General features: G+C 37.2%; 1 protein-coding gene across 7 annotated transcripts in view; it reads left to right on the plus strand.

The window, feature by feature from the left end:
• CASK (calcium/calmodulin dependent serine protein kinase) overlaps positions 1 to 24,075 on the plus strand; it is a 188,875-nt gene that overhangs the window by 160,830 nt on the left and 3,970 nt on the right. For 2 of the 7 annotated variants that reach the window (XM_077171610.1, XM_077171600.1), the window contains 8 exons: positions 4,258 to 4,326; positions 5,714 to 5,749; positions 8,529 to 8,725; positions 9,955 to 10,070; positions 14,919 to 14,999; positions 15,093 to 15,173; positions 16,601 to 16,803; positions 18,600 to 18,683. In XM_077171610.1, coding sequence (XP_077027725.1) covers positions 4,258 to 4,326; positions 5,714 to 5,749; positions 8,529 to 8,725; positions 9,955 to 10,070; positions 14,919 to 14,999; positions 15,093 to 15,173; positions 16,601 to 16,803; positions 18,600 to 18,683 — 867 coding nt within the window. The remainder of the gene's footprint in view (positions 1 to 4,257; positions 4,327 to 5,713; positions 5,750 to 8,528; positions 8,726 to 9,954; positions 10,071 to 14,918; positions 15,000 to 15,092; positions 15,174 to 16,600; positions 16,804 to 18,599; positions 18,684 to 24,075) is intronic. The other 5 variants (XM_077171632.1, XM_077171603.1, XM_077171627.1 and 2 more) reach the window with 3 other exon arrangements.

A 24,075-nucleotide genomic window follows, 5' to 3' on the forward strand; every position in this document is an offset into this window, starting at 1 on the left:
TTTCTTTAGTTTTGTGTCTTTAGGCTTTTCATGACTATTATTTCACAGAAGAATGGAAAATATACTCTTACCTTTCTTTGGAAGAAAATGGCTAAACTAGAAACTGTGTGATCAAAGAGAAAAAGAAATCATGTCTAATTATCCCACTTTGTAGCATTTAGCATTGATTAAGTCAGAGAGGGATGAGTCTTTTCCACTTGCTCAGCCACACTGAGGGTTTGGCTTGGTTTTCATCAGTTACAAGTGTACACAAAAACCCCAGTGTTCTTAAATCATCCTGTTAAAGCATCACTAGTCCTTTGGCACACAGAGAATTTCTTTCACAGAATTTTTCAGGAAGATGATTCAGAAAATGAATCAAATCCTTAACTATTGAAAAAGACTAAAATTGAACATTACTAACACAGAAATCTTGCTTCTCATGCCCGCCAGCAGGATAAATAAATAGAGAGATACTGGCTCTTCACTAATATAATCTTCCTAGTTAAGGTATTTTCTGGCAACATTTCAGTCTATATTTGGTTTCCCCCCTCTTTCAGTCATGGACTGATGCTCACGTAGTGTAGTTTTATGAGAAGAGGAATATAAAACAGAACTGAGGACTGGGGGCTTTGAGGCTCCTACCAGGATCACATCATTGAATTGCAAAACATCTTGTTAATCTTGAATAAGAAAAAAATGCATATTAGTAGAATCAGAGATGATGTGTCTTTTATTTACAATCCTAGGCCTTCACAAAGGTGAGGGGGGCATGGAATGTTTCTTCTTTAATAACTGGGATTCGAATTTCACTTGCCATATTTGTCCTCTTTTATAGTCATTTAAAATAAGTGCTATTTTCTAAATATTGAGCCATTTCTGCATATATATATATATATATATATATATATATATATATATAGGGAATTCTTTTTCCTACACAATGTAATTCAGGGTCACTGGGCAGTTTGCAAAATCTCAGCTGAATAATTTCAGATTTTTTAGGCATTTGTGGCTTTTCCTGCACTCATGCCTTCCATTCAGTTACCAGACCTTCTATTTCATGGAGCAGACCTTGCTTGAAGACATAATAATTTTGAATTCCCTTGTGTAAAAATTGGATCAGCTGATGTGGTGTGAGGTGACCTGTTTAGTCACTGGCATGGCAAATGACCTGAGTTAACACACACAAACTTAGATAACAAGGGGCCAGGGTGTTGTTTTCTTCATCAGATACCAGGAAAATTGCAGATTTACATAAACATGAACTTAAGTAACTATTGCAACACATCCTTCTTATGGCTGATGGCTGTGTACACTATTTATGTCTTTCAGTTTTATCCCAATGATTAAGCATTTTGTTCTGGCTGCATTTGCATTTTTACTTTGTACTGACACAACACCCAGAGTAACTTTTTATAGTGTCAGATATGTGACAGTGGTAAGAGAAGTACTTTATCTTTCTCTTTTTTTTTCTTTAAACAAAAAAAAAATCCTTATAAACATTCTTTATGTTTCAGATTGCCTTTGTGAAACTCTTAAGTTGTTTTATTAAGAAGAAAAGCCTTTATACATGGGAGTTTTTAAAAGCCTGGTGGTAATCACCAGGGATTTTTTCTTTTATCTTCCATGGTTTCCATTAGTACTCAAGCATCAGGAGTTTTTATTGTCTTAAACCTTTTTTAAATTTGTATTAAAGATACTGACAGATGTGTTCCTTGAGCAAGACAGAAATGTAAAGTATTTCCAGAATTTTGGAAATTCTGTCTGTTTTTATTGGAGGTTTTGGTTTTGTTGGTTTTCTTGTTTGAGTTTCTTTTTTTGTATCTGGCAACAATGTTGCTCTACCTGTTTTTGTCAGTATCTAATTTGATCAGGTCATATTTATTAGACATCATTTAGTTCTTCTCTATAGATTTGCATCTCAAATACATTAGTTTATCATTCAGAAACCACACCTAAAAATGGGGAATCAACAGGAAACTGGGTTTGAATCAACAGGAAACTGGGTTTGCCATCATTTGGAAATAATTGTGGTTGTTTCCTCTAAGGCTCTGGCTCTGTGGCTCTTCAGCTGAAAAGTGATGACCCCAAAGGTTTCTGTGTTTTTTGTCTTGGGGCTGGAGAAGGCTGGGAAGTCCAGACAGTTGAGTTTACTAAAATATAATTATAATAACCTTTCTACATCATCCAGAATCACTGGATCCTCCAAGTGTTTTTCTGCCCCTATTCCCAGGAAAAGAAGGGCTTCTGCTGATTTACTGGAGAAACAAACTCACAACCCAAACTGAGTTTTTCCAGGCCAGTCCTAGGCAGTCTTGTTATTCTACAAGGATCTCTGTGCTTATTGATTTGTCTCATTAGATTGTCCAAAATACAGTTTTTCTCCTAACTTTACAGTCTGGTATTTTTTGAAAGAAAGAAAATTGTCCCTAAAAAATAAAGAATCTAAATGCCTTTGAAATTCTGACAGAGCAGCCTAATTATGTAAAAGTCATACATAAAAAAATGTCTCTTGACTAACTTGTTAGATTATTTCTGACAGCACTGAAATCACCAGTAGCACTGAAAATGTATATTTTCCTCAGTGTGTTATGATGAACATTTGCTTTGAATAATATGCTGTCTTGTGTTGGGAATTGTTGGAGGAATACAAATCAAAACATTCTCAAACCAAGAAAATTTCCTTCAAAGGCAGAATCTTTCAAGACAGTCCAGAAATAGTGGCATTCTCTAAACTTGTTTTTCTCCACATGATTTGGGTGCTTGCATCAGTTTCCAAAGTTTTCCCTTGCTTCCTTGCTAAACCATCACTGACAACAGATCATAACAAACCATATTAAAAAAAAAAAAAGTTAAAATTTATTTTCACCTCTTGAAAGTGAGAAAATTGCAGAGCAAGCATATAATCTCTTTATAAAGCAAGGAAGTTACTGCCTTCTTGAAAAAAGTTCTTACAGTTATAATTTGATAAAGTTGATGCTGATAATCCATACACAAAAGAAAAAAAAGGAATACTGATTCTTTTAGGCTTTTCAAGTTTTTTATATTTTTTAAATTTTTAAATATTTTTCAGTAATGAATGGTTTATTTGCTCTCATTTGAATATTTTAAACTTGTGCTGGAGTGATTTTGTAATTAGAATTAGGGCTGATTTCCCCAAGTCTGTTACACATTGCAAATACTTGTGGGAGGCAAGTTTTGTTCTTATGCATGTGGCATTAATCCCTGATTAGTGTTGCATGAACAGTTTAGCTCCAGGTTTTTAATTATTCACAAAATAATGGTATTGATAAAATATGACAGGGTTAACTTTGTTTGCTTAGGAAACTGTTTTAGCCCTTTTTCTCTGCTGTCCTTGATGTTATACAAAATAACCAGACATTCCTAAGCTGACCTTTGACGTGGAATATTATATTCCAGAATTCCTGTGAGGGTAAAGGGATTTTTTTTTAACAGTACATGAGTGGATTATTTTATTTTCAGAAGACATGGCTCAATTATCTGACTTCATGGAATTAAGCACTATGCAGTCAAAATGGCATGTGAAAAAGATGGCTCTGAAAATCCCACCAGAAATTCCTGTTATCCTTCTTGTAGAGTTTCCCAGTGTGCTCCCTGTGTCTGCTGTCTCTGCACTGAAGTGTAGGGCCACACTGGTAGTCTGGGTCAAGGGAATTGGCTTTTTTAAAGTGCTGTATTTTGGCAAGGTTTGATATTTTCAAGTCCATAAGAATGTTGGAGGAAAACCCTCATTGTGCTGTAAAATGGATGAGAAGGGAGGAGAGAGAATCCAGCTTTCTCCTCAGTGTCTGTGAGGCACTGCAGGGAGCTGCATCTTGCTGAGTAGAGACTGACAACCACCACAAAGCTGAAAAAATATTCAGAAACATCTTTAAAACAGGATATGGGCCTCATTCTATTCCAAGTACTGTTCAGGGTATAACTTCCAGGTGCTTTAACCAGACTGGTGTGTGACTGAGGGCTGGTAGCATTGTCCACCACATGAGATCTCTGAAGTCCCAGTTATTTATTAAAATGCTGAAGGCAACATAGAAATACCAGATTTATTATTACCTCAGATAAATCAAAATGTCAAACCTGAATCCTAAGCTGTGGAAAAGCTTTTCAGCTTTACAGAGTTTGTAGTGTGGAAGCTTTCACAAATGAAGCAGCTAAGCAAATGGTTATAAGGCTGTGGATGTAACTGTTCTTTGAAATATTTCTGTGTTCCTGTGATAGTGTTGTGTTGTTAATGAACCTTGTGTCTTATTTCAGAGAGATTCCCCCTCTACATCCAGACAGTCCCCCGCTAATGGTCATAGCAGCACTAACAATTCTGTTTCGGTAAGATTTCCAGTTCCACACAGAGAAAGTGTGAAAGTTTTGTTGGTGCTCATCTGCCATTACTGTTATACTTATCGTGTGGTCAGTGGAAAATTTTGTCCTGCTGAGAGAACCCAGGTTATTACATATGTAACTCCCCATTTTCTTTCCTTTTTTTTTTTTTTAAAGGGCTTTTTCCAACATGTTCTTCTCATTAAAAGCCATACAGTGAATTAAATGTTAATAACTGTACTGTGACACTTCAGTCATCCTTAAATCATTGTCAGCACTTTCCTCAAAACCGAGCAGAGGTTTAAAGTGGAAGCTTTTATTTCCATCCTGAACTTTGGAAGCAGAGTTTGAAGGAAGAGAGTAACTGTGCAGTTGGTATCCCAAGACATTTTAGATCCTTTTTTTTTTTGAAGTTTTGTGTTTGAGAGCCCTCTGGAACGTGTACTGGTTTCCGCTATCTGAGTTAAGGAATTGGTGTGCTCTCTGCTGTCGTGGTACGTGCACATACTGTGTGAAACATGAGCCTTGCCTGGATATGGAAAGCAAAAGGAAGTGGCTTTAAACTGCACTACAAACCAAGCTATTACCATCACATCTTTAACACAAAGTACTTCTGTTTTGTATGTATTCAGGTAGAAAGGTGCTGTCGATCTCCTGTTCTTCCTAAAGTACATTGGTGTTAAAATTCGTCTTGTTTCTCATTTGTTGTTGTTTGGACCAATGTAGTAACTGCACACAAGTTTCTTCAGTGAGTGCTGTCAACATCATGAGTTCATGGGACCAGCTAAAAACAAACCAAAAAAAAAACCCAAAACCAAGTAACTATTTCTTTAACTGGTGATAAAAATTGCAACTTAGACATAATTTGCCACAAGGTAAAGTGCTTATTAATTAGTAGAGTGAAAAATAATTTTGTGAATTAAAAATTTAGGACATTTTTGTGAATTAAATTAAATTTATAACATGAAATTAGTTATAATCTTAATTCTCAGCACAGCTGATCACATTATACATTTTTAATCATAGGTTTTTTAACATTTATAATAGCCTCTCTCTTTTAAAAACAAAACTTGATACTTAAATGGAAAAGGCATTCACATAAAGAGCCTCTTTCACTTGGTGGTGCTTTTGTGTTGAAGATGCTGAATTATTTATTAAAAAGCACATTCTCTATCTGCTTAAACTTTTTACCTGCTTTCTTCAGCTTGCTGCTAAACAGCCTGGGTTTGATTTTTCTTTAAGAAAAAAGTTATTTCTAAACATGGGTCAATGCTTTATACTTTTGTCTAACTTAACCATTTTACTGTAATGTAGTATGAATCACTAACAAACAGTGTTATGTACCCTTAAAAAGTAAAATGAAAATTTCTTCTCCTGGGTTGACTTTATTCTGCAGGACTTGCCATCGACAACACAACCAAAAGGACGACAGGTGAATAGATATCCTCCATGGGAATATTTGTAAACTTAGCTGCTAGTAAACATCCCTGCTTACCTTTTCCTCACTCATATTCTGTATGTGCTGGACTAAAACATTTAAGCTTGAAAAATTTGTTCCATTTTTTTCATTTTTCTTTTAACTCATTTGTTTGTAGCTAATTCAAAATACTTTTTTTTTTTTTCATGTGTCCACATGTGTGAGAGTTACAAATTCACTGAGAATTTAACTGGAGATGTTGATTTAGTTCAGAATGCATTAATAGACTTCCTGTTCAGGTTTTAATCTTAGAGGAAAGCTGAAATTTCTATTTTAGCTGGAATGGAGACAAGTAGGGCAGGTGTCTAAAACTCTAAAATATTGTGCTGACAGAGATTGTAAAGCTTGAGTTTATCTGAAACTAATTATTAACATTAGCAAAGTTTTTCAAAGAAAAATATTAAGGATAGTTTCTGTTAGGGCTTGATAAATCTGAAGATGGTCTCTTAAAATTTCAGTCCTTAGTCCCATTTTCAGTAACCTCCATTAACTTTTTTACCTTGACCTGGTGGTTGTGCAAATCAGCAGAGACCAAGGAATGATCTTCCCTCTCCAGAAAATTCCAAGAAAGCATGTGGGGCTTGTCAGAAGATTCCCTGTCTTTCTTTTTGCAATTTTAAGAATTTTTGTTCTTTTTCTGCAGCCTCCAAATGAGCACATACCATGAAGTGATTTGTGATTCATCTCCAGTAACTGCTCCAGTTATTTATAGTCTTTCCAGAATCTACCTCTGAATTTTTAACCGTGTACTCAGCCTCCTTCTCTACCAGGACTTTTTATAATAGCTCTTGCAATTCCATTCAAGAAGTCAATCAGCTACATTAACTCTTGTCTCTGAGAATTTTTTTGTATTGCTGTCTGGTTGAGTTGGCTGGAACTTCTATCACAAGAATGGTTTGCTCTTACTTCACTTCCCATTTTTTTAAAGCTCTCTATGGTTCTTTCAACTTTCCATTTTCTTCTGAAGCTTCCTGAATGTAAACCTGGAGAGGCTCCATGCAATACCTTCCAGACATTTATATTAGGTTTTCATTTGCTCCTCATGGGGTTTTTTTTTTTCCCAGAAGAAAAAACTTTGTTCAAGGCAATATCAAAATAATGGTGTTTTTCTTACTCACACCATTTATAATTACATTATTTTTTCAATTTTTACCTGATTTTTCCCATTGAACCAGCATATTTTTCTTGTCATCCTTGAAACCAGTGAGGGCTTGGCTAATGGATATATTTTTATGTGTCAGGAAGTCTGTAACGTTCCACAAGCTGCCAGTATATGGTGGATAATGGCTCAAACTGGAGCAGGGACTTGAAAAGCAGGGAAGTTTCTAGATAGTAAAAATACTGCTGATGTTTTTAGACCTGTATGAATAAGCTTCAGGCAAAATAAGGGATTGGCTCAATATTGATTACTGCATGAAAAACAAATTACTAAGTAAACATAATTGGTTTCAAAATATCCTATTTCTCAAGTAATTAAAATAAGTTGGGTTGCTTTTTTTAAACTCAGTGCACAACAGAGCAAGGGTCAGATTTAATGTATTAAAAATTGAGTTCTGTATTGGTCTTATCATCTGATGCTCTCACTGCAAACCAATAAAAATACATCAGATACAAGAGAAAAGTGATTAGCCATTTTAAGTTAATTTATTCAGTGTTGAGGTGCAGATTGGATTACTTTTTTAAGTGCCATGAATAGTGCTAACACTGCACAAGTTACAGCTATTACTGGAGCAGAGTTTGAGCAGAGTTGAAAAGTGATTGTTACAGTTTCTAAGAATATTACTTTGCAATGTAATTGTTGGGGATTTTTAAATCCTAGTCCATTTTTAGTAAGAAAATCAGCAGTAAATGTATACAAGGCTGGCTGAGACACTGCAGGGTGATGTTGGAAGTTCATGACCTGAACTTAGAAATTATCCATCTAGGGCATGGCACTTAATTTTGGTTTTGAGTTCTTCGGGTGCATCAGGGCTCCAATTAGCAACCAAAACTGGGTATCACTTTTATTTTTATTTTCTAGAGTTGAGACCTCAGTAACACACAAGGAAAGGATTGGTATCATCTTTTAAATTGTGAAGTCAGAGTCTGGATTCTTTCTGTTCATGTTCTTTAGAGAACAGCTTGCTCAAATCGTGAGTTCTATTTACATAGGAGCAGACTTTTACTGAAAAACCCATACAGAGAATTCCCACATTCCTCCTGAGTAACTCTGTGGTAGGAGCAATACAGGACTTCCTGAAAAATATATATTTTTAATGTATTAAATCTTAAAACTTCTTATTCTAAAGATCACTAATAAAGCCAAAGTCCTTTATAGCATCCAGTAAAATTTCCTGTCACAGAAAGTTTTAAAACATACCATGGGACTTCTGTTGGAAAATACATTACAGTTTGAGTTGTAAGGTGCTGGCTTTTGTTCTGGGATGATTTGTGGTAGTTAATAACTGTTTGAGGGACTCCATGAGTTTATTACATTTTTGCTGTTCAGGTTCTATAGAATGTAGAAAACATGAGCTTTTGAAATAACATCATATGTCTCCATCATTTGCTGGAGGGGGCATTTTCATTTTCAACTATCACTTATGCTTTGGCACCTTCCTTTTTATTTCTTTCTTTGCTTGTTGCAACCAATGTGTGTAGCTGCATTCACAGATCAGATTTCACCTGTTACTCTGAATACTCTGAATAGCAGTGATGATACTGCAGTGTCTCTTATAAACTCTTCTTTTTCTAGATCTATGTAAGAGCACAATTTGAATATGATCCAGCAAAGGATGACCTCATTCCTTGCAAAGAAGCTGGCATCAGATTCCGAGTTGGTGATATTATCCAAATCATTAGCAAAGATGATCATAACTGGTGGCAGGGTAAACTTGAGAACTCCAAAAATGGTACTGCAGGTCTTATTCCTTCTCCTGAACTTCAGGAATGGTATGACTTAAGTTTTCTATAAAAATTATTTAGTTTTGATTTTATTTCTGTCTTTCATACTTTTCATTGTTGGATAGCTAGCCTTTGAATTATTTTCTCTTTTTCTTTGTTTTTTTTTCCCCTAAGTCTATATATTCATTCAGTTTGAGTGGTATTAATTTTTTTCTCATGTATGCATAGCAGTAAGGGTTACCTGCAATTTCATACGTGTCATTACATTAAAAAAATAAATTCCTGTGTTAATAAACATTGTGCTTTCTAGTATACTGTAGGAAATTAGGATTGAGGATGGCTACATGCAAATTGGTTATATAAGAGGGTCAAATTAATTTCTCTTTCAGTTTCTAATCAGGGGTTTCATTAGTACTGTGTACGTGCAAGTGCTGCAGGAATAGGGTTTTAGCAAGTTGTCAGGCAAAAAGGTCATTGAGGGAGTTTTAGGGTTTTCTTTCCTTTTCATTTTTCATATGAATGTTAAAAGCAGAACAAAATCACAGTGCCAGTGGCAGGTTCAATGAACAGCAGTGGCACTGAACAATGCAGAGCCTTTAAACAACCTCTTGCATGAGCTGTTGATAAAAAATTTTAAATGGATCAGCACAAATCCTGGGCCTTGGAAGGTGTGGCCATAACTCAGTAAAGTTTAGATAGTCCAGCCCAAAATGCTTCATCCAGGATTTGCTATGTAAAAGAGCTGGAGTAGTGCTCTGCTCCTGTGCTGGATAAGGGAGATTTTGGCAGAAGAGGGACAGACAAGAGGCAGACAAGACCTTTAGTTCCATGTCCTGAGCCTTGTGCCAGCCCTGTGTAAGGGAGGCACAATCCCCATTGCAGCAGGGTCCCTTGCAGTGCTCCACCCTAGAGATCAGTTCTAGACAGTCCTCCAGCACAGCACCACTTGCTCTGCAGGAATTTAGACCATGGTGGTCATTCCAGACCTTGTGCTTTTCCCTTCTGGTCTGCTGCAGAGTGGTCTGGATTCATCCCAGGAGCTGCCCTTCCTCCCATGCTCGCTTCATCTGTGAGCTTCCATCATCTACCTCTAAGAAAATATTCTTACATCATAGTACCCCTGTATATATATTCTTTAAAGTCATTAAAAAAATGTTTTTAAAAGCTTTACTGTACTCATGTTCCATAAAAATGTCTTGCTTTTCTAAATGATTCTGTGCAGCTTTTTAAAGATCCTTGATTACAACAGAAAATGTTTTTTCTCCTCCTTATGTCAGGCGAGTTGCTTGTATTGCCATGGAGAAGACCAAACAGGAGCAACAGGCCAGCTGTACTTGGTTTGGAAAGAAAAAAAAGCAGTACAAAGACAAATACTTGGCAAAGCACAATGCAGGTATGAACAGAAAATGCAGGTATCTGTAACAGGTTACATTTTTTGCAGTTTAAGCCTTGCCATTAATTGTTCAGCTGGCAGTATTATACAAACCTAATGAGTTACTTAGGAAAATATAAGGAAAATTCTAGTTATGCCAACATTACTCTGCTTGCTCTTTGCTATTTAAGCATGGAGCTTAGTCAGTGAGAGGCAAGCTGCCACAAAAGCAGTGCATCATAGTATATCCTGATAGAGGCTTAGATTGTTTGGGGTTTATGTGTAAAGCAGCATTAGAAACAAACAGGATATGATTTTTGCAACCTATATTGCTGTACTGTGCTCTACAACAGACTGTTCTGTAGCATCCTTGTTAATATGTATTTATAGTTACAGATTACATATGTGAAAACATCATGAAAGAGCATTTTTGTTGAAGTGGCACAGCTGGAAGTAGAATAAGAGCCATTGCATAGTCAGTGTGTTATTTACAGCTACCAAACAGAGCCAGCTGTGGAGGTTTATCCTCCTTGCAGTGATTTCTGCCTGAATCCTGAATTGGGGCTTCTGTTTGTGCCTGAATCCTGAGTTTGGGCTTCTCTTCTGAGTGCTGAAAAAATGAATTGTTTTAGAAAATTTTAAAAGTGTAGAATAAGAGATCCTTGTCAAGCAAAATTCATTAGTTTTAGTAGTAAAGAAGACAGACCCTGTCATGTATGAGCTGAATTTGCTTATTTTCTTCTTTTAATATAAAATACTTAATGTGCTGAAACTGCTTTTCAACACTTTTCTGTTGCTCCTGCTTTGGTAGCACATTCTGTGATGCTTATGTTGTTGTGGTCTCCTGAGAGACTTGCAGAGATTTTTATTAGAATCAGAATAGATACCTGTCCAAGCAGTCTAATGAAAGTATTCTATATTACATTAATTTCTAGGGGGTTTTTTTCAGTTGCCTTCTTGAGCACAGTGATTAAACAATATAAATCCATATTTTCAGGTATTTCTCTTTACATGCACAATGTGTGCAGGATCAGAGCTCATAATGTGTCACTATTACAGAATATGTGTTTCCTTTAAAGTAATTTGGCAGTAAGAAAGCCTAAATTCTAAGACAGTAATTGTTATTTATACTCTTTAAATTCACTGTTGCATTTAAGATGTTCACAGGTGAATATAAAACTATTTGATACCCTGAAAGCTTTCACAAGCAAAGATTGAAAGCTTTAAATAGGTTCCTTCCTTTTGCTGCTGTAACACCCTGCTTGTTCTAATGTTTCCCCCTCACTGCAGTAGCACTCAACCACATTTTAATAATTACAGCAAAAGCTGTTGAGAGTAAACTGGATTTTATGAGCCAAAGCCTTTCCCAGTACTGGTATCATCTGCTCCCAGCACACATTCTCACAGCCTTGCTCCTCCCTTCACTTGTGGCCAGGCTGTGAACTGGATCAAGAACAATGCAAAAAAATAATTGTTTATCTTTAGGGCAGGTACATTTCTTAATGCATCTCTCAATGCAAATACAGAACTGAAAATGTCTTGTGAGTAAGCAAGGCCTGCTACAAGGGAGTGAGCTAGAGGAAGGACAGCCAGGGAAGGAGGAGAAGCAGGCAGTACTGCTAACCTAACCCTAACCCTAACCCTAACCCTAACCTTGAGCAGACCTAGCTCAGTGATTTTCTATCAGTTAAATTCCTGAAAGGAATGTGCACTTTGCAGTCTTGGCATAGGGGGACATTTTGGAGTAGGTTGATGGCACTTTGATTCACACAGTTCACCTGCCTTCACCAGCAGTGTTGTATCTTTATTTGCTTTATATCAGAGCAGGTGTTTGCCAAGAATTAGAAATACCAACGTTAAAAATTGTGATAATGACCATAAATTAAACTGTTCCCTTTAGAATGCAGCTTCCCCTTTCCCCTAAGTCAAAAAGTTAATGTAAGCACAGATTGAAATCAAGATTTCTTGTATAAATGTTATTGATCTTCGTGTCCCTGAGGTACTGAAGGTAATGCCAGTAATATTCCAGGGAATGACACCAAATATAGAATATTCAATATTATGAATATTATGAATTGCTCTGGTGCTTGTGTGAGTTCAGGTTTAACTGAGGTGGCACTGAATTCACCAAATTCTCTGAAGTGCTGTGTCACATCCAGGATTGTTGGTCAGAAATATGGCAGCACTGGCCCTTGCAGCCTTTCAGTGCTTCTGTTTCACAATAAAAACCAGATCTTTTCTTCTGCTGGATCCAAAACAAGTGTAATCATTGTCAAAATGTTGCTCTTACAGGAAAGTAGAATTTATTTCTCTTCTATTCAAGTATAAAACTAAAGAAATTGATCAGCAGTCTGTAATCTATTTGGACTTGTGTGTTATTTTTCTCTTAGGGGTGAGACTGGTCTGAGGTACTGAGAAATGACCCAGTAAAATAATTCATAGTCAACTTAGATTTGTGTGGCCAGCTGATGATTTGAGAGCTGGTGTGGCATATTGGGATATTACTGGAAGTAGAATTGAGATTATTCTGCAAATCAGACATAGTTTATGAAGTAAACAGGAGATTATTTCAGTTACCTTTTAGAATTAGAAGCAAATACATTCTCCTTTGCAAGAAAAATGTAATCCTGTTGTTCTTTCCTCCATGCTTCATATTAGAGTATCAGGCAATTTCATGATCATATGTTTTATCAGTATAAAATCAGTTTTAAACCAAAGCCCACAGAAAAAATGAAATATCTTTTCCATTATTAGATTCACTGACATTTTTATAAATGCTCTAGAGATATGCTGCAGTGATATCCAGATACATTTTTCATTTATTTTGCTGAAAAGTTATTGCAGGGCTTCAGAAAAGAGGAGAACATTCCAGAACTATGCTTGATATTATGCATAATGTAGAAAATTGCCAAGCTTTTATAAAATATGTTTATCATTTCTTAATGTGATTTATTTGCCTTGTGTTTAGACTATTGCATGGTAAAGTTTATTTTGTGCATATACTTTTTATTTTACTAATATATTACAAGCCATATCTCAATGACCCCTGTACATTTTTCATGCTGTCTTACTCCCAATGGCCTCTGTGCATGTAAGTAACCTGTCAAGTGACAATGCCTCTTTATTTGCTTCTTACTGTTTCCTTTCAAGAACTCCTTTTCTTTTATCAGCTAGTAACACAGAAGCATTGAAGTTCAGTCTTTAGTGTGCCCTGTATTCCTCCTATCTTTGTATATTAAGAAATTAATCATTTTTCTTTTGCATTTGAGAACCCCACAATCATTAGTTAAATCCATGTAGACTGAGACACATTTTCTCCATGCTACTACTTTGTGATGAAGGCATTAATATGTGTCACTTCTGGTGTTTGTTCCTGTTGTTTGTATCTAACATAACATGGCTTTGTTCAAGAAGAAAATAAAGGATTGATTTCTTTTTGAATTATTATTTTTCAATGGAAAAAGACACTTGCAGGCTTAGGTGGTTAGCATGGTAAAGCTGTTTAGTGTGTTGTAGATCATTATTATGAAATGAATTACTGATTTGTTTAAATAACGTGAAGTTGCAAAAAGGACAAGAGTAATAATTCCATTGTGGAATGAAAGAAAAATATGACTAAATTCTTGCTTGTAGTATTTGGGGAAAGGTTGAAAGAGATTCTTCTTTAGGATGAAATTCAAAATGCTTCAAATGGACTAGGAAGTTTTCCTATCTGTATCTTTTCAAGGCCTTAAAGAGTTGGGTGTGTCAATTGGCTGATTTGTGTAGCTTCACCAAATTGAAGCCATTGGACTTTCTCAGGTGAAAAGACTGCCATCAAATTGAAAAACTGAGAGAGCCACACTCATCCTAAAAGATGGATTGGATATAGCTGAGGTGGATACACCACTTAAGCCTTGGAAACACTCAGAGAGAGATTCCATAGTTTGGATGGAGTCTCTCCTGCCTCCTTTTCATAGTGTGCAGAAATACAGAACTGAAAACTCTTGTTCGTTATTCTGCTCCACAATTGCTGGTTGCTGCAATCTTTACAAATAGAAATAACTGCCTCCTGCCTGCTTCTGTCATTAGAATTCAGCAGGAGTTACCAGAGATGATGTGTTGCTGGGCACAGGAGGAATAAGCTGTTATTAATGAACAAAACTTGATTTGTCAATCACTATATTCCCTGGCAATTGACAACAGATTCATAGGCATGCTGGAATTCATCCAATTTCAGCTGCAGTTGAAATGATTTCTGAAATAATACTTTTACAATTTTTCCCTAAATATGGTGGAGGTTCTTTTCTGTAATGCCATCACTTCTCATTAGAATTCTTCATTCTTTCACAAGTTTTAAAAGCATGTCAGTTTAATTAGCACGTGTGTTTAAAGAGAACTCTAATTACAAGTAAGTGGTGTGGTTTGAAAGAATAAATACCACAAAGTATTAACACTGTGCATTTCTCATAGATCTTGTTAAAACATTATTATGAAAGTATCCCTATCTTCAGTGTAAATAGATGTTCTCATATTGTATTCATGTCGGTCACTGTCCACAAATTTTTCTTTAGTATTGCTATTTCTCAGGAATGCAAACGTGAATGGCATGCTGTTCTAGCTGATTTTTGTGGTCTGCTGAACACTGCATGAAAGGACATGCAAACTTTGCTGAGCATCTCAGTAGCTTTGTTACTGCTCTTTACAGTTTCTTAAATGAACACTCTTGTTAAAATTGCATAAGGAATGAATGGTTTTATTTTCCATAACATGTTACTTTGTATTATGAATTTAAATCTTGATAAAATTATAATTTGTAGCAGAAATAGTTGTCACCCTTCATATTGCCTTTTTTTTTCTTATCCTTTGGGGCTTTCTTTTGTGTTTTAGTGTTTGATCAATTAGATCTCGTCACATATGAAGAAGTAGTAAAGCTGCCAGCATTCAAAAGGAAAACACTAGTCCTACTAGGTAATTTTCAGTTACTTTTCTGAACATAGCATCATAGCTTTGAAGCCTTTCTGGTGGAATATTTCTTAAATTATTTTTTGTGTTGTGGCTCAGGTGCCCACGGTGTGGGAAGAAGACACATAAAAAACACGCTCATCACAAAACATCCGGACAGATTTGCTTACCCCATTCCTCGTAAGTAGCAGGGCTCAATGTGCTGCAGAATTGTTTGTGTCCTCCTTGGCAACACCCTCCTGCTTCTACTGCCTGTGTTCAGCTCAGCTGAGACAAATCCTGCCTTGAAGGTGGGAGCTGTGTAGGATTGGGTCTGGTTCTTTTGCTTTTGCAGAGGGCAGGGTAGAAAGTAACACCATTTTTGCATCAAATATTCCTTACTGTTGACAAAACTTCTTGTTAAACCTACTTCTCTCTACCCCAAATTTGTGTTAATTTAGAATGAAGGATAAAAGTTTTCTCATTTTTAACTGTGTATCATTCCCATGAGAAGAAGTATGAGCTGGATTTAGAGGGAACCTGTAGTGTTTTAATTACTTCACACAGCCAAGTCTTAAGGACTGGTATTGCACTAAAATAGTTCCAGGTTTCCAGAAAACACAATTAATTTCACTGCTTGCCAGTGGGTTGTTATGAAGAGCACAGAGGTGTTTTCCCTTCATGACAATCTCTATGAATACACTGCAGGAACTGCAGATCCCATTTCATGATCTCTTGGAGATGCATCCTTTGTCCTCAAGCTGAGCACACCAAAACAAGAGCATCCAGCCCCTTCCTGTCCACTCTATTTCAGACTGACCTCAAAAATGCCATACATGGCTCACAAGTGACATTCATTTCATTTTCTTCACAGAAAGTAGTGATTTTATCTGCAGATGCTTTTAAAATGGACTCACCTATTACCATGGTGAGCATGCCTTAGGTTGCCTGCATTAGGTTCCTGCTCTGTGGAGTCTCTGAAATTGTTTCACTGATTTTATAAGACAAGATGCATTTTCTGCATCCGTTTACAAAACCAGGGTGTAGTAGGTAACTTTTGAGATGGGCCTTAAATTGGGTGAGGAGTTTAGAAGAATGTTTTATGAAGAAATTACCTGCATACTGAAAACCAGATCAAAAATATCAGGTCAGGCACAATGGCAGTTAATTGTGAAGATTAGTAGTCCATGCTTCTCTTACCACAAGTCTGTAGAAGCAATATTCAAAAAGTATGTTATTCCTTAGGAGCTTTTCCTTCTCTTGACCACAGGTAATCAGGTTTTTAAACAGTTTTTTAGACTTATCCTTTTCTCACTCATAAGAACCTCATAAAAATTTTTAAAAAAAGGAAAAAGCAGAAATGTTTTTGGGACAGAAGGGGATTTAGGAAAAATATGAGTATCTTAAGTTCAGTAGACCCTAGGGACTCCACTGCTGCTTTTTCCAACACATATCCCTCAAACTCCTGCTCTTCCCAGTGCCTGTCATTGTGACTGCCTCATCCTTCATTGCTCTGTGTGTGATCTGACAGGTTCAGTTCAGTGGATAAGTATTGATAAACAAACAGAAAAAAGAAGCCACATATAACGTTAATATTGCTCCTGTACTAAAATATTTTGTTTTTTCAGACACAACCAGACCTCCAAAGAAAGATGAAGAAAATGGCAAAAATTACTACTTTGTATCACATGACCAAATGATGCAGGATATATCAAACAATGAATATTTGGAATATGGCAGCCATGAGGATGCAATGTATGGGACAAAACTGGAAACAATACGAAAGATCCATGAGCAGGGACTAATTGCAATACTTGATGTAGAACCTCAGGTAACTAATTAGAAGTGTATAAAAATGGGACTCATCACAAATCCTTCAACCTTGTTTCATTGAAATGTTTTTATTGATTGCACACTAGGTAAGTGCTGCATAAAGTGATGTGAAACAAAAATCCTTGAACCACCAGGATATCAATCTGGAATTCTGGTAATCATATGGTTAGAAGAACACAGAGGAGAAAGAAAAAACAGGCTCTGAAGAAACACTAATAGTTTATTTATTCATTGTAGAAAATCTGTGGAAAATTCTGATACATTTCATTTGAAACATCTGTGCAGTCATTACTTTCAATTCACAGGGATCTGTTTATATGTTTTGTTAAATGAAACAACATGGATATAGACAATTGTGATGTTCATATTATTCTAGCAGATGGAAGGAAATGGGAGGAAGAACAAAATTGTGACCGGGGTTATCTACTTAAATTTGCTGACTTGTTTCTTCTTTGTAAATGGATTCAGGAAGTTCAGATTTTTCTAAGAATTTCACAACAGAAATGAGATACCTGACTAAATTATTTTAAGAGAGTTCAGAGTATGATGGTGTGGTGGTGTTCTTAGAAATAAAATCCCACATTTAACAGCATTCAGGGAGAGCAGCATTTATAATTAGTTCAAATGGAGCAGCTGTTAACAGCAAACTCTTTTGATAAACTTTTTCAATATGCATTATTCAAGAGCTGTACAATTCTCAGAAGAGATTTTAATCTTTGTTGGAATATATTTATATTTGGTGACTGCTGCCTTTGCCACATTTCCTCCAGCTCATGTCCAGCAAGCCACTTTACTAACCAGCTTCCTCATTCTTCCATCTCAGCTCATTGAGGCCAACCTGTTTGTGGATTTATTCCTGGTTCTCTTACACCCCTTGCCTGTTCTCCCTTGGGCACTCCTATGGATTTTCTTGCATTTCAGTTATGGGGTTTGTCTCTTGTTTGGAGCAGGTTGGGAGAGGTGAATTCCTGTTGGTGGCAGCAGAGATGAAAACCTTTTAGCTCAGGAGAGGGTGGATTATGGGGGGTTTGTTTTGTTGGTTTCTTTAAAAAGAAAAAGCTTTGGAGAAGACAGGAAATCAAAAGACCAAACCCAGAGTGACCTTTAGCAGTCAGACTTTATCTTGTCCATCCCTTTGAGTTCAGCTGAGGTGTTTACCCCAGTGTCCTGCACGTCAGTCCAGCCCAGGTCTGTGACAGAGTGTCACACATGGCAGCTCTGTGTCACTCAGTTCATTAAGGCAACTCTTTAATGAGAACTCTGCTCTTTTGCACAGATTTGGTTCAGGAGATTGGAGCTGTATTTATTGCATTTAGTGCTATGCTCAGTTTTTAAACACTTCAAACTTCTCACATCGCATTTCTTTTTTTTTAAATAATAATTTTATAATAATAAAATTTATACTGTAATCGATATTCTGAAACACAGTTGGCTCTTTTCCCTATTTATAGTATAGCTGATTTTTTTTACATGGTATTTCATCAGTCAGTTTAAATGTAAACAGAATTCCACATTCTTTGAGAGTGGGGAGAGGCAGTCTGAAAATACTAAAGCTTTTACTGTCTCATAAACTCACTTTAATTAAGGATAAATACATGTTTTGACCACCAAAAATATAAAATAATAGAAAAAGTTAGGTACCTGTATTACTAAGGTCTTGACTCCAATTCAGTTAAACCAAATCCAGCATTGGTAGATCATGAATTTGTGTCTTTTGCTTGTGTGACTAAACTTACTTCACATTGATTGTTGGAGATTTCCTCTAAAGTATCTGATTTTTTTTTTCCCCCCTAGGCATTGAAGGTCCTGAGAACTGCAGAGTTTGCTCCTTTTGTTGTTTTTATTGCTGCACCTACGATTACCCCAGGCATTAATGAGGTATGGCACGTGTCAATCTGATGTCCTGGCAGAGACAGAATTAAGGATGAGGTTCAAATGTGCAAATCAGACTCTTCAATTGTTTCCTTGTTTGTAAATGAAGAGGCAGAAAAATAATTGAATAAGGGCTTTATTAAGTTGATTGGCATACATTTATTGTTTATGAACTGATAATTCAAAATGTGGGCTTCAAGAGGAAGGATCCATGTGCTGTATGCTAAAAGTACATTTCTTATATTTCATTCCCTGCTCCAGCTCAAAGATCCATTTCCAAATCATTGGCACAAATTACTCAATTGTGAGTTGCAATGCCAGCACTGATCCCACCTTTATCTTTAGCATTTTCCCTGCACAGCAAATAAGTATCAGAAATAGGCTTTGTTCATTTTGACAGCTGCCCTCTAAGAACTGGAATCTTTGACCCCAGGGGTAATTGCTTGTGGAATGATGCTAAGTATTCATGGAAGTCCACATCATCCATTTCCTACTTAGTTTTTATAGGGTATCTGCTCTTGCTGCTCATTTCAAGGATACCAAGCAATTCTGGATTTAGCTGACACTAACACAAACTCCATTTTCACAAACACCTTCCTTAAACCATGATATTAAAGTATTTAATCTGTTGGATTTGATCATGAATCTGTTCCAAATATCCTAGGTGTCTCCTTGATCATCAAAACACTAAGTCAGAGGCCATGTCACTACAGCAGGTTTCTATAGAAATGTAATTCCAATATCATAAGCATGAAGCTGTGACATCACTGCAGAGGCTTGCAGGAAAGGAAAGAGCCAGACTTGCACATTTAAATGCAAATAACCTGCATGATTATTCAAACCAAAAGTGGAAAGTGAAGAATTTTGGCCTCAAGCTGGAATTTTACTGACAGCTGAGGCATTCTGCTAGTTCACTAAGATGCTTTAGTGAGCTACTTTAGATCTCAATTGGAGTTTTGTTAGTTTTTAAGCACCGGTGCTAGAACAAGCAGTGAAAGAGGGACAGGAGGGGGAAGATGGCTCTGTTCCCTTTCACAGCATTAAGTCATGTCATTTCACTGTGTCTTAGGGACCCACACCCTCATGGTACAACCCAAGAGTGTAAAAACAAAGATCTCTCAGCACAGCCCAGCTTGCCATGTTAGTGAAGTGACACTTCATGTAACTGCTGGTGTGATGCTGGGAATCAGTACAAGCTGGATAAAATACTAGAATTTTGTCATCTACACTGAATTTTCTTTGCATTGCATCAGGTACCCTGTAAAATTCACAAATGCTCAGGCTTGTTGCCTCCATACCTGCCTCAGCTCCCAGATAGTCTCTCCTTGGCCTCACTCATTTGCCAGTGGTACTTAAATTTTAATCTTCCAGCTGTGGGATGTAATACAGAGATACTTGGGACAGTTCATGTGAGAGAGAAAACTTTTTCCCTCATCCACTGGGAAGAGAACAGAAATGTGCCTTTTATAGTAGTGGTGGGGAAGTACTTCATGCCAAAGAATTAGTAGAAGTGAAATACTGTGTTTGTGCTGTAAAACCTGTTTTAAGCCCCTGTGACAAAAGTCTCTGTGCCCACAGGGTTTCACCCAGGCACATTAATTGGTGAGCCAAGGCCACACTTACAAAACATGCTAATTTAATTTAATTAATCAATTAAAACTAAGGAAAGGGAGGGGCAGGCAATGGTAATAGCAACAGCCCTTACCCACACACAGAATCCTGTTTTCCAAGGTTTTCTGGGCAGATAAGCAAAGTGTGTCTGTGTGTAGCAGCCTGCAGGGCAGCAAACAAGGGTGAAGAGTGTGTGTTTCCTGTTTCCCATTCATGCTTCCTTTTTGAAAGGTTCATTTGCATAATGAGTGTCCCTTTCTGTTGATCCTCTTGCCCTGCCTTGTTTTATTTTACTTGCACTTTTTGAGAACACTTCTGTAATGACTGTCCTTTTTTCCCCTCCCCATGTTTTCTTAAAATTCATCTTTGCTTTTCTTTTCATTTTCCTGCATTCGTACTAATTGTACATAGCTGCCAAAATGGTGCAGAAAACTGCCTGTAAGTACCAGCTAGGGGATCACAAGGTAGCCCTGGTTATTGCAGTAGTTCTAGAATGTAGACATGCTTGTTCCCATGCAACATTACTTTTGCCTTTGGAGTCAAAATTTAATATAATAATGACTTTTGATATCTGCACTAAAATTATCTGCCAGCGAAAAGAGAGGCCATGGAGTAAAAAATATATTCTTACAGATATATATCTGAACTCTGTGGTAAAAAACCAGTGCAGAGTCCTGATCCTGACAGTGTCTCTCTTGAGACACTTGGTGATGCTGTCAAAGACCACACAAAATGTCTCAGTAACTGAGGCCCACACAGCAAGAATCAGGAGACAAAATATTGTCATTTCCAGTGGATGTAGCCATGCACCCTGAGCAGAGCTGCAAAGCACAAGAGCAATGTAAATCATACAGGGAATCTCCCAGAGTGCCCCCACCTGTCAAATCACAGAGGAAGTTTAAATCTGATGGTTGTTGTGCTAAAACAGAGGAGAGAGTGCATCAGAAAACCTTGGGGTGGTTCCTCTTTCCTCCAGCTGTTCCTACCTCCTTTGCCCAGACAGCAGCAAAGAGATCACAGGCTCCATTTGTTTGATGTAAACCTTTTGGAGCCAAATTCTTCAGACTTTTAGCTGTGCTTCCTCCCTTCCTACAGCCAAACAATAAAAGGAATTTTTCTTAGTAAGTGTGGAGCCCACCAGCTGTTTAAATTGTAAATTTCTTTCTCTTGAAGCAAAACTGGCAAAGGCCTGATGGTGTTTACACCTTGTCCACAGCCTTAGAAGGGAATATTAGTAATTTTTTGGGCTGGGCTTTGATTGCCACAAGTGGCAGCTGTTCTGTGTATTTTCAGGCCAAAACAACCCAGTCCTCAGAGACTGCAGGTGCCACTGGTGGCTTTTATGTACATGAGTATTTCATTAATAAAGCCATGTTTAACTCCTTTCAGCTGTGGTGGAAAAGGAGAGATTATGAAAGTGAATTGAATTAGAAAGAAAAAGTCTGATCCAGTAATGGACACACTGCAACTAGACCACCTAAAATTCCTATTGCACAAGAGCTGAGGGAAGAAAGAAGTGCAGATGTTGTGCTCCCAAATGTTAATTTCTGAAGCTGTGGCCATTCATTTTTCTGCAGCTCACTGAACATTTTGATAAATATCTTCTTTCTTGACACTATTGAGAGCACAACTGCTGAAGAATTTCCTTCTTGGAACATAAGCTGGGATGTTCAGTATGCAAAATTTAATTAAGACATTTTAGAGAAATTGAGAGGAACTTACTACAGCAAATACTTTGATTACAGCTAGCTTCAAAGATGAATTTTGGTATTTAAGTCTTGCAGACTCAGAGAAAACAGCCAAGTCTGACAAGTACAAATAGATACTCTATCACAAACACAGGTGAAAGTCCCAAAATGAAACAAAAATCAAGAGCTTTGTCTCTTTTCCTTTTGCTGAGCTTAGGAAAGTTTGAATCTATTTGAAACTTATGGCAATGGCTTATCCCAAACTTACTACTGCCCATTAAAGTATATGAAAGAAGTAATGTATTACTTTTCCAGCAGGCTGGGAAATTTAGATATTCCAAAATAAAGACCACTTTGATTGCAATAGAGTTGGATCTAGGAGAAGCAAAGTCAGAAAAATCCTGAAATTTAATGAATTTTTGAAAGACTTAGTTTAGTGGAACCTGTGTGAGCAATGTAAAGTTTACCAGCTCACTTTTTTTAAGATGAGCTGTGAGATTTTCAGATTTTCATTGTCAGTCACAGTAGGATAGATGCTGTAGTGAGAAAAGTCCATATCTGTAGGTAAAAGTAACATTGATGGGAAATCTGAATAATAATTCAAAATCTGCATAAGAACTTAACAGTTCTGAGGCTTCCAGGGGCTTCTCAGGTACTTTTAGCCCTGTGTCATGAGATCAAAAGTCTTTTCAAGGTGCACTATGATTTGGACAAGACAGACTATAAATACAAAATTAATCTTAGCTAGATACATTTAAAGCATTGAAAATAGTCTGCATGACAAGTTATTGACCTTCCTTTGTAGGTTAATTTAAGCAGGAAGAGTTTGATGCTCAGCTGATACAAATTGATGTCTCTTTTGGAATCTCTGAGAAGTTGGAAGTTCACCTGACTAGGATTTTGGCTTAAAGACACTGGGCCATATGAAATAGTCCACAAAAATAATTAATGCTAGTGTTAATCCACATTGTTCTCCTTTTTAATAGCATAAATTAAATTTGGACACACTGGAATTTTCTACAGAAGTTCCAGGAGTAGTTGCTGGTGGTGCATAATGGCCCATACAGGGAACATCCCTTGTATAGAAATGCAGGTGAGGAGTATTTGCCTGACTTGGAAGGAAATTTGTAATAATTTTCAATAATTTTCAAGTGAAGACAAGCACACCACACAGCCCCCTCCCCATGTGAGGCTGCAGCTTCAGGAGAGAAGCAGAACTGTAACTCTGGCAGAGAACTTCTCCTCCAGAAGTGGCTGGTTTCATTGCTGCAGGGAAGGAGAACTGTCTCAGAGCAGGTTGTTTCCTTGAGGGGACCTGAAAGCTCTTGTTCCACAGCTACTTGCCACTGTAATTACAAATACTTGGGAAACTGAAACAGAAAAAAAATATAAAGGTGAAGGTCATCTTAACAGCTGGATAAAAATCTGTTTCCAGAATAATTTCTAGTGACAAAGCTGTGGGCACTGTGTCTGTACTTCTGCAGCCTAAAACTCTGTTTAGCAAAGTGTATCCCAGCTGATTGATCAAGTAGAGTCAGCCTATGGATGCTGCAGAGCAGCACTTTGCACCAAATCCACCCCAAACCTGTGGGACAGGAAAGACTTAATTGCTTTCCTGTGACTATTTCAAGGTTCCTGAAAACAGCAAATGGGTTTGCTGGGGTTTTTTTTAATTCATAAGGCAATTTGCAGGAAGAGAATTCAAACTTACAATTGCTGCAGAGCCATGGGAAGAAGCCTTTTGCATCCAGCTGCCTCAGGCAGGCAGACCTTGCTAACAAAGGTCTGATGTCCAGGGTGCCTGGTTCACCTCCAGCATCTCCCACTGAGAGGGGCTGGAAATGCCCTGCTCTGAGACAAAAACCACAGAGCAGTGATGTGGAGTGAGAACTTCCTCATCAGTAAATTGTCATTGAAGGAAGCAGACCCAGAGGATTGGTGTGGAACAGAAAACATTACCAAAAGTGGGAACAGCTGATTCCTGACAGCCTCTCCCCCTCCTCCTGTTTCTCACATTCTCACTGGGACATAGGCCCAATAGCTCTTACTTGTGCACCAGGTCTGATTTATTCACATGTGGTCTCCATTGCTGCTTTTCC

This window comes from Agelaius phoeniceus, chromosome 2 (assembly GCF_051311805.1).
Source record: "Agelaius phoeniceus isolate bAgePho1 chromosome 2, bAgePho1.hap1, whole genome shotgun sequence".
NCBI lineage: Eukaryota > Metazoa > Chordata > Aves > Passeriformes > Icteridae > Agelaius > Agelaius phoeniceus.